General features: G+C 35.3%; 1 protein-coding gene across 2 annotated transcripts in view; it reads right to left on the bottom strand.

Moving 5' to 3' along the window:
- LOC105568477 overlaps nt 1–12,044 on the bottom strand; it is a 46,055-nt gene that overhangs the window by 7,747 nt on the left and 26,264 nt on the right. For both annotated transcript variants that reach the window (XM_012024179.1, XM_012024180.1), the window contains exon 5: nt 3,434–3,633. In XM_012024179.1, the coding sequence (XP_011879569.1) occupies nt 3,434–3,633 (200 nt within the window). The remainder of the gene's footprint in view (nt 1–3,433; nt 3,634–12,044) is intronic.

Below are 12,044 nucleotides of genomic sequence, written 5' to 3'. Positions count from 1 at the left end.
GAATTTCTCTTTAATATAAAACGTTTCGACCCTTCTTCGGGTCTTCCTCAGTAAGACTATTAGATACAATTTAACAAGCACAGTCGTTCCAATATCGTCGCTTCGGACTCATCTAACAGCTGATGTAACTGTTGACTGCCTTGTTAAATTGTATCTAATAGTCTTACTGAGGAAGACCCGAAGAAGGGTCGAAACGTTTTATATTAAAGAGAAATTCTTTCTACATATACTGTGAGAACCGAGTTCCGTTCATTTTGTGGCTCACATTGGCACTTCTCCTCCCTATATATTTTTTCTTCTGGGAGCCTTTCACAACATTGGAATTTTCTTATTTGATTAAAGTCTAATTATATTAAAAATTGATTTCCATCCATATCCAGTCTTTATTAATTTTTCAATATACCGTAATAGTCTTGTTTTCAGTGTAAAAACGTCATGAAACAATTATCTAACCGCAAATATTAAAAAAAGAACAAGAGAACGTACATCACATACCAATGTACAGAGAGAATCATATAATTAATTATAAGCTTGAACTAGCAAGCTAAATTCTAAGGAGAACTGTCAAGTCTCAGTTTAACTCAGTGGCTAATATATTGTACAATGCACAAACTCTGTAATTTGTTGTGCACAAGTTGGACATTACCGTAACGTTATCAAACTATGGTTTACATCAAACGTGCATTCGTTATTTCTGAGAGATCGTGGATCTAAATCAACAAATTATTTGCATAATCCGAAACACTATAGACTCTTATAATTAATCAGAGAGCATTGATATTTCGAATATTCCGTGTATTTCGAGGTGCACATCCCTAAATAATTATAAACTCATTCGTTAATGAAATGCGATATATACGAAAAAATTTATCCTTTTTAAAATAATTTAAAAAATGTATACTAATATCTAATTAAAAATAAATATGTATATTACGTCATCAAAATTTTTTGTATAAGAAATGATTTGTAGTTTAGAATTCATTAGAGACACATGCATCTGTAATATTATATATAAAATAATTCTAAATAACAGATGTCGATTTCGCAAGCATAAGTTTCAAAAGCTGTGTGAAAAAAAATTAATATTTCCGTCCATAAATAGAAGTGATTTTTGGCTGATTTTGCTTTTTATTTACGTGACTTTAATTTACAAATAAATTAAAACTACAGCGCACGCGGGATGATAAAAATAACAGAACGCTACGAACGGGTTGCAAAATAAATAAATGTTAAAAACCAGTGTTGTGTGACGCCACGATAAAAACGCTACGAAAAAATTCGCTGCTGCAGTTTCACAAGAGTATCCTGATTCATCGATTTTCACTTTGCTAGAAACCGAATTGAAACTTTGCACGATATGTAACGTTGGCATTTATTTTTTATATTAAAATCCTTTCATTGAAATGTTCATCATAAAAGTCAGATTATGACCAATTTTTCGTCAGTTGGTATATGTTTGTACATTCTGTTTCCCTTCATGCCATCCTCTTTACTTCGAGAAAGTATATCCATCACTGCCTGACATTTTTTTCTACCTTTTTTCCCCTCCAAATGGTATTGTGAATTGAATTCACTTATGACAGAATATGTGAGGTATTTCGAGGATAGAATAGAAGATAAATGAACATGAGAGAGAAGACGCTGCATTTGACAGAAGAGGTTGTGTAAATTTACTTTAGACGAAATAGTGAATGCAAACTGAACACGCGATTTCTGCTTAGTTAGTGTTGACTCAAAGATAAAGATGATTTTATCTTGGAAAGACGTTTCCAGATAAATTAAAAGAATATTAATCTATCTTTTTTAATTTCAACGATATTTAGCATTTTTTAATAGATTTTAAAAGGGTAGATTTAATTTGATTTCCTCTTTTATTGAAGTTTCAAACATAAGAAAAACAGAAATCTGTTACAGAATATTTTAAAACACGTGGATGTAATTTCAGGGAAAGAATTCAATGGATAAAAATAATGAAAACGTTTACATAAACATTTGTTTTAATTGACGTTGTTTCCGAGTTAGAGGCAATTTCAATGAGTCTCGTTACAAACTACAGCAGTATAATATTGAAATATGTACGAACAGTTAGTGAAGGCAATGAGGTCATATAGATTTTGATAATAAACAGTCGAGTAAGGTATAATACCTCGACTAGTAACGAGATTTATTGAAACACAACACTGTAACGTTTACAAATTTATTTTCGTGTCCCCGTTCGTGCTTGAAATTATATCCATATGTTTTTAAATATGTATTGTATATATAATATAATATATTATATATTGCTGAAATTAAATTAAAGGAACACTGACGTTTAACAAAGTAATTCTGAAAAAAAAACACAAAGAAATAAATATATAATACCTAAATTAAATAGTTGTACGTTAATTTAACAGCGAGTCTTCTATTCCTAACGTAGGGTTTTTAAATAATGTACACCACGGAGGTGTGAGAAAAGGTTGGATACGAAAGGGATGTATCCTCGCAAAACTTTTCTCTCGGTACATCGCGCGCTGTACGTTCTTGCACGTGGCGTTCGTGCACGTGTGTGACCGTCCGCGATCACATAAAAGAACAAATATATGTACCCGGGCAGTGCGCTTGTAAAACCCAGGCTCGTGCTCGAAACGATTGCAGCAAGCATTGCAACGTGCGCCCGCCGCAATTGCGCGGGGATACAGAATCGTCCTCCTCATGAAGTGCACCTACGTTTCAAAGCCGCGCGGCCGGTAAAAATTGTAAAACGAATAAAGTGAATTTTTTCTCCGTTTCGCTTTATTATTAACTCCACTTCAGGGAAATAGGCGTAGTGTATCTGCACCCCACGAAACTCGCAAGCGAGAATCGTTGGTTACGCAACGTGTCTTTGTGCGAGCGCGTTACTTTTAATTAAAAGTTAATTAATTAATGCAGAGAAATTTAATTAAATGGCAAGAGTTTCATTTGATCGCTAATATTATCGCGCAACGAGTTTCTGCATACAAAGAGAATAAATACGGATCGGTGAATATCAAGAGAGGACAGGATTTACCTAAGTGACATTATTATTGGCAAAAGTGAAACTTCTAAATAAACCTTCCTTCGAAAAATATATGTAGAGTGCTTCTAGATTCCCTGCCCAATTTTTTTTAATGAATAGTAAAAAATTAAAAAAAAACGAATTAACGAACAAAGGAAAAGAGAAAGAAGGCAAAAATTAAACGGCCAGGGAAAAATAAAAATAGAGAGGAAGAATCCTTTTGAAATTATTCCAATGTGTAGTCGTACTTCTGTCACACACTGTGCATGGTATTACGTCAAAAGTCGTATTACAGAATCCTATACCAAAGATGTAGAATCATGAATCTCTTTAATGGAAAACAATCTTGGTTCCCACACGTTTTGTTAAAGGGTGTCACGGCATTGTTCATCGTGCGAGGGTGCACAGACTTACCTAGACTAGCATCGTATGTGTTCATATACTCGCTCGTCATGAATTGCGAGACCAGAGCGGTCTTTCCCACTCCGGAATCTCCCAGTAAGACAACCCTGTACTTTGAAATACTTTCCTCGGCGTCGCTGTCGGTGCTAGCGCCTTGCCCGCTGCAACAAGAACCCTCAAATGGCGATCTCTCGCCCGATACGTTGCTGTTTCTGCAAACAGAAAGAAAAAGAGTATTGAGAATTACTGTGATCGTAACGAAATATTTTGTATTGGTATAGAAAAGTGTTGAAAAGATTAAAAAATTGTAGAAAAATGGCTCTTTTAATTAATATTTATTTGCTTTTAATACATCAAATGCAACCAAATATTAATTAAAAGAGCAATTGTTCTACAATTTTTTACAACATAAAGGAAAAATTCATTCATACATTCTATATCGTAAATATTCATAAATCACAATGCCATTAATCTTGTCACTTGCAACTTTTTTCACCAATAAACAATATTTCGTGAAATATAGTGCGTATACCTATTCTAGTAATCTTTCATCCCCTTAACATGTTTCGTATTTAAATTAATTCAGAATTTTCCTGTTCCTGTTTTTGTCATACACGTGGAATACAAACTCGAATACCGCGATTCTAAATTACGGGGGAAATTAATCCTCGAAAATTTTACAGATCGTCGTGTTATTCTTTATATCAATTCTCTGGAAATCCTCAAAGTGTCTTGGGGCTCCGACGAAATTGCATTTTTCTCAACAACGGCTTCAGACGACGAAGGCGTACCATAATTATGACAGAACCTCGTCCAATCCGTAACAATGTGGGACAGGAGCTGCCGCAACAATCTTATTTCTGAAGGATACTATGTCCTTTCAAAACTGTCTGAAGAGGAGAAACGAAAACGTCTTGCGACTCTTATCTTCAAAATTGTGACACAACAAATTTGTAAATTTTAAATGCTTTCGAAGATTCATAAAAGTAAGCTGAGAAAACATAAACGCAAAATAATTCTGTGTTTATGACAAGTGGATCGAGAAATCGGTTATGTAGTACACAGATCGTCTCTCGTACATTATATACAAAAATCGCGAATACAAAGTAACGTGGAATACATGAATTCGAAGTTCGAGGTAATTTTCCTCTCTTAACCCTAGGTTTAGTTAAAATTAAATATAACATTTGATAATAAATAACAGTTATTAAGTAGTGAAATTTGTAAATAACTGACGGACGACGTTTCGACTATACTGAGTCTTCTTCAGCGTATAAATTCTGTAATAATGGCATAATTGTTTTTGTCTGGTTATGAATCTTAAAACGCACGTGTATAATATTTGGAATTACTTGAATGTGATAGCGAGGTTCTTGTCCTGGTCAGGTCCAAGTCGTATTGCACATTAGTACGTGTGAATACGGTATTCGCTTGTGTAAACTCTTACATTTTGCAATTTTTGCAATAATTAATGAAATAATAAATAAAGATCGTGGAATCAGTCCAGTATTACGTGACAATAAAATTGTTACGCGCGCAGCGAAACATTCGTGCAATCATAAATAATACTTAGCGCTGGGTTATTTCTTGCCGCTAAATCGCACGAGCGCACGCTTCTTTGCGAGTTTCTTTATTAATTATAATTCCATTAATAATTATAAAGTGACATAGAAGTTTTCGATTTAGTTTAACCCGCTCTACTTGCCTGCGAAAGGTGAGACACCCTGTATGTATAAAACGTTTCGCCTTTCGTTATTAGGCGCCGTAATCTAATACATTTGGCATAATGTCGGTTTGACCAGTCGCACGATAAATACAGTTGGCGTAAGCCACCGACATGCGTTATTGCGTTTACGTACGCAGGGTGCATGTAACGTCATTGTGCGCACAATACCTCAACTTCGACTGAGCCATCGGTTTTGGCACGCTGTAATAATTATCGCGTTTCAGCCGCCTGCCCGTCTACAATATCAACCCGGTGGATTTCGGCATCCCCTAATGGTCGACAAGCTGAACCGGCTTAACTGTAATAAGTATGCAGATTACGAATGTCAACCATAATACTCGTACAGTAATGATACACAGTTGTTTCAGTCAGATTTAAATTTTAACACGGTGCTGTACATACGTGTGCACGTGCAGAAAATTGAATATATAATCACTACAATATAAATGTGTATCGCTTATCGATTATGCAATCACTGTTATTAGTCACCATTACTCCGCATAGCAGAGTAAAACGAAATGTAGAAAACCGTGGTTTGGTTATCGTTGAATCGCTCGTTAAAGTTGCGCACATGTGTATTCCGTTCTGCACGATAGCTACCGTTACGTTTAAAATCAGACAAAGGTACAAAAATAAAACGGAGCAGATGTATCAGAGTTTCTACGCAGGACTATTGTCGTTAGTACTGTATGTATGCACTTGTCTAGAAAGAAAATACAAAAATAGAACCAGAGATGCTAACAATAAAAAGACTCTTGTTAACGGTATCTTAACCTTCGTTAAATCATTTCTTTAAAATCATTCAAAAACGCGTCCTTTATCAGAGTCACCTAACAATAAAATGGGCAATAGAGAGTCGTTGTTTGTTATATTTTTAGAATCGAATATGTACAATATCAAGTATTCTTCCTTTACTGTTGCTATTTTCTAAAATATACTTAAGGAAAGTTCTACACAAGAACTAAGATGCTTGCAAATATTTGCTTAATTAATTGCTATTTACGCAAAATATATATTTACACCGAAACTGTATTTGACTGCGAGACGTATTTATATATAATAAACGCACCTTTGAAATTACTGCGTTTCTCTGCAATACGCATGCAAGACGCTGTGAACAACGTAATCAATTCAATTCCAAATTTTATTCGACCACAGCTGGCCACATTTGTTAATTAACCTTGTAAGTTAAGTCAATGCAGAAAATTTGCAGAAAGTCGAAAAATAAACGCGAGGATGTCATTTTTATACTGATATTGCGACAAATATTATCGCATACCTCAGTGGTCGAATTGGTCAGACGCCTGCCTAGAGAGTAAGGGAGGTTCAGGTTCAAACCGTCGCTGAGGAAATATTTTTTGCAATAAATTTTCTGCATCGACCGGTTAATTAATAAATGTGGCCAGCTGTGGTCGAAAGAAATTTGGAATTTTATTATTATACTAGCAATTTGAAGTAACTAATCTTTGATAATCAATTCAATTACTATAATTGTTCTCTGCAAGCAATAATAACGAAATTCAATTGTTTATACAACATATATATAATATAAAAATGAAGATACTTTAAGTGAATTTTCCAAAGTGAAAGAGTATATTGTATTTGCAACTATAATATCAAAATAACAAATCTCGAGAGATTTATGCAATTTATTTCAAAGAAGATTCCCCGCTTTATTTTCTGCGATCCAATTACGCGATTTACATGTAGACAGAACGGAAGATATCCACCACATCTTCAGAAGCTAACGAGACAAATTCTGTGCGTCCCTTTCATTTGTCACTGATGTTATTCCAAGTAAATGGATATTATAATACTTCAAAGTCGCTCTCTCTTATCGTCAAATGATTCTATCATAGGACATTCTCTACATGTTTTTTAAATATCACAAATTCTTCAGATAAAATATAATATACATAATTATATCCCTTTCTAAAAAGGATATGAAACCAGCGCGAATGTCGTTAATATCGAAAAGTTGAGGCCTCTTTTCCACGATATCGATTGGTCTTCTCGAAGCGCGGTGTACTTAACCTCTCTTTTAGATTCGTAGTAAATGAAGATTTGTAACTTAGAAATATACATTTGTATACACCAACTATTGAGGTAAAACCTCTAATTTTAGTAATTAGAATTACAGTAACAACGATTTTTGTTTCGAAACATTTTCTCGATTAAACAGAATTAATCGTTAATTTAATCAACACCAATAAGTCCTCAGAATAATACACAAAACGTAGTAACAGTCACGGAACAAAAAAAGACAACGAATTCTCAACGTTCGTAGTTGTTTTTCTCTCGGCGCGGTGACGTACGATGTTTTTGCGTACCATCGTGTACCCGAAGGTCGCCGCGCTATCATTCGCTCGTCGAACGTCGTGCCGGCAGGCAGCGAACGAGAGTCGCTCCGCGCGTCGTATTACTTACGCGTTATCGATTTCCAAGATGCGATCGCGATAATTGTGGGGATGAAACGCTATTGATTTGTACACGTTTATTATTAACAAGTAACGTTCGTCGACTAAATGTTACAACTTGTAATGTAAAATTATTTGCACGTTCAAGCGGCGGCTTTTATCAACGTAGATTTCATGAGACCAACTCATCTAATTGTAAGATATAAATGCAAACCGTGGTAATTTGTCGCGATTACATCTCGTTTACGCATCGCGCTTTTCAATTATCCGTCGATTTCGTATTTTCGGGAAGAGAGAAAGAAATTTGTGCGGTTTTACGTTCGCGCTGTAATTCGCTCTGACGTTCTTCACAACTCGAACAGGCTGGAAGTAGAGAAAGTCGCTTATCGCGCGTCGTTACATTATGTAAATGTGATCGTAAATGATCTCGATTAACTGTTACAATTAATAACAAGTATTTATCGCTGGAACTTTCGCTCTCATAATATATTTCGAAAATTAGATTGAATGACAAAGATTGTAAAAGATCGTTTTGTTGCGGACTAATAACTACTTCTTTACCGCGGATTATGCTTCCGTTGCTCGCGTTGCGTTTTATATCGCCAATTCAAAAGTGTTTTATCCATTATCCTATTCTTCCAAATCAAAAATACAAGTTGTCAGTTTGAGCAATTTGTATGATAGAGAGTCATTCGACATTTGTCAATAATATTTCGTGCGTTTCGCGGTATTTCACGTCGCGTACGGGAGTGTCCGAAATTTCGCGCGATCGATGAATTTCGCGAGTTAGTGTTTTGTGAGGTGCAACAAGGAAATCTGAGAGGAGGCGCAGGCCCAGAAGGCATCGGGCAACGGCGGAGAAATGGTGAGGTAAGTGTCTTACATTTTTATATTATTTGCGACTTGTGCAAAATAAAGCACCTGTTCTGTGTTTTTATTTTATCTATTCAAATGATTCGAACGAGGATTCGAATAAGTGTTAGAGACAAAACCATACGTATAAAATTTTGTGAGTGATATTTAAAAGGAAGACTTTTTCAGTATTATATCCATATAATTAATTTAATAAATACCTATTTAAAAAAATATAAAATATAAAGCATATTTAATATAATAATTTCGATTTTTCATAATGAGTCTATAATAATCACATACATATTTGTATTGCTACAGTTTAACATATATGGTTAATGGTACAACTATGCCGTTGCGAATCGTATAAGTGAGTCATAAACTACTTTTTATTTTAAATTGACGTCGCCCATACAATTACTTCTTTGCATGTATACAAATCCTTAAAAATATACAATGCGCAACTACAAATTGCGCGCGCGAGGCGCGCGTTTTGTCATTTCTAGTACAAATTAAAGTTAAGCTGTAAAATTAAAAAACATTTTGTTGCATAAATATAATTTTAAAAAGTTGCCTTTTAAATTTTATTATTTACTCACTCCATGACTGACACCTAATTCTTTTAACGGATAAAATAAAATATTACAGATTCTTCTAATATAATACATTTAGAGAAAATATAATTTTCCCCAAACGACTTATAAGTAGATTACGTCAAAACACAATTTGTTTCAGTAATAAAAAGAATAATAAAAAGAAGATATTTAGATGTTATTTCAGCTAAATGTAAAAACAATCCTGTTCCTGGGTGTCTCCGCGTCAATGTATCCTCCAATATCCTCGCAATATATCTTTTCAAGGGCACTGACACTTTATCTCGATGTAAGAAATTAATTAAGGAAGGGAATGTAAAATTCTCCGGAAATTGATATACTAAAACGCTAGAATTAGAATAAAATCTGCTTTCGCAATAACGTTTTAAACATTGCTTTGTAATTTTCCACTTTATTATTTCTTTGTGAAGGATAGAATATCCTTTTGATGTAAAAGGGAGTTTCGCAACTTTATCGAAGAACGATATATATTTCAATTATCTGCAAATTTACGTTAAATCAAAGTCCAATATTGCTTCGGTGAAACATGAAAATGATGCTTTACCCGACGATTTCACTCATATTCCCATCGTGGCATTAACGAAGACCGTGACTCGATCCCATGGAAGTCTAATAACTTAAATAATGACGCAGAACTTTCAGCTATCGGCGAAATCCTTGATCAAGTTTCGCAGGCAACATGTCGTTGGGATCGTTTACAACAGCTGCGACATCAAAACATTTCCTACAATAAAATTTTAAGACTATAAAGTACGCAAAATATTCCCGATTCCCTCGTCATGGGACATAAAAGCGAATTTAATCAAAAGAAAAAAATTAAATTCTTGTCTTGCAAATACGCTTCATTACTCTGTTGTAATTATCGAATATATGCGCGTATTGCAAAAGAGAAAAAGTTACGTTATCAGATTATGTCAATGCTACAAGATAAAATTTAATATTGCGTTACTGGTTATTAGTTTTTCAATAAAATACATTTAAATACAAAAATCGTTGTAGATTGAATAAAGTATTTTTAAACGCGAATAAATAGGAGCAAGATGCATTCATAATTAATGATACGGCGCCGGGTTACACGAATATTTACTCTTAATTCCAATACAATCCAAAGTAACGATTTCATCACGCACGAGACGACCGTAAAATAAAATTTACCATGATTTCCCGGGTGTATTTCATTTCGATGAATCCATTTCGCTACGCGTAACAACGGGTTACAATGGCGATTGTCTCTTCGACTCCGACGCAAAACAAAAGAATTCGGTTTTTTTATTGGCGAAGCCACCAAACAAAAATGTCAGATTCATCGAGTGACGTTAAAAGTACAGATAATTCGTCCCGAAATCAAATCCGATCGGCCTTGAACTTCAATTAAAGACCATTAAATGAGACATCCGTTTTGCCCGTGAAATAGTTTGACACGAATTTTTATTCATGCTGATTTTCGTCGACTACTATTCCGACACGTGCAGAATACAAATTTACACGGTATTTGATTGTCTCAGTTGTGATTTATGCTTTCAATTAGCAGGATTACCGAACTTTATTTTTCAAGTTATGTCAGAAATAATATTTGCATATTGGAATGCGTAATACAATAAAAAGCAGAGAGCTCTTCCAAATTTAGATAAAACTATTAAGAATGACATTTGTGGTTCTAAACTTTGTTAACATTTTTTATTAGTTCTGAAATAAATGCCTTCTGCATATTGCATACTCCACTACATGTTGTTAATATCGTATCTCGCACACCTAATACAAATCTGAGTAACAAATCATTCGAGCAATAATTTATAATTGGTAGCAAAACTTGAGGGCTGCAACTAAAGGGGTGCGCGGTGTTTAGTATACAACTGCCGTATTCCCTGGTTAAGCTCGCTGATCCGTAATAGCGGTATGATCCAAAAAGGTTATTACTATGGAACCCCCTGGACCGAATGGGTCATACGATCGCCAGCGTCCGTGACCCGAAAGGGTCGTGCGGTTGTCGAAACCCATGGTCTGGGAAGGTTACAGGTCGTTCCACGTCAAAAAGCAAGCATGAGTCAAACTTTCATGTCACGACTGACTTGTGTTGAAAATACACGCGCAGGACAAAAGCTGCGAATTTTTTTTTGGGGAACGGCGCTGGGTAAAATGTAACGGCAAAAGCTTTTCAAAATATCAAACGGTAGATCACTTTTTTTTTATCGGACGATCTTCGAGCTCCCTTCCGTCCGACGACGCACAGTGCACGATACGCGGTTCGCGCGCCGATAACGGATTATTAAGAGAATGTTATTCTCGCGGGCATTTTATCATGGTCAAGCGCATGTTACAGGTTCAACAAAAATAATAAGATAGTTACGGTAGCGCGTAATTCAAGATGTGAATGGTAAAGAACATTATTTCAACGTTTCCATTTTCCCGTGGCGAAAAAAAGAGGAGCATACCTTTGTGAATTCCATCATAACGCGGAAATATTCACCATGCTCGGATTACAAATTGATTGCGCGCTCTCTACGCGTGTCGGATTAACTTCTTTGATACATTATCTTTAATACGAACCTACTGTGAAAAATTTCCGCTCATTGTTGTTTCGTGTAATACTATTAATTTTCATCCGCCTAAGGAACAGACAGATGCGTAAAGGCAAAACCGAGTATCCGAAGGGCGAGCGTTGTATATATCATTGATGCAAAAGTAATTAATGATGTTACGTAAAAGACCCTCGCTATTTGATGCGCCTTTAAAACAACTACCCTGTTACCGAGGGCTGTTTTCTCATTTAAGAAACGAGTCTGGCTTTCGGTAGTTGCCGAAGGCGTCAAATTAATTATGATTCCTATTAACAGCATTGGCCTCGCTCTCGATGCACTCGATGCACTTGCATGACCTCTGACCCGCGGCTCGCATTAAGAGTTTTCGGATATAAACCCGTATTTCAGCCAAGAACAATTCGCCGTGGTAGCCGTTGTGCTTGGCACTTGTGTAGAAAGTGAATATGTGTACTTGAACATGTTAAAGAGAGAGAG

The sequence above is a fragment of the Vollenhovia emeryi genome, unplaced genomic scaffold, assembly GCF_000949405.1.
Source record: "Vollenhovia emeryi isolate VEMERY1.0 unplaced genomic scaffold, V.emery_V1.0 DF939129.1, whole genome shotgun sequence".
In the NCBI taxonomy this organism is placed as follows: Eukaryota; Metazoa; Arthropoda; class Insecta; order Hymenoptera; family Formicidae; genus Vollenhovia; species Vollenhovia emeryi.
This window is presented reverse-complemented; position numbering and strand designations above follow the sequence as displayed.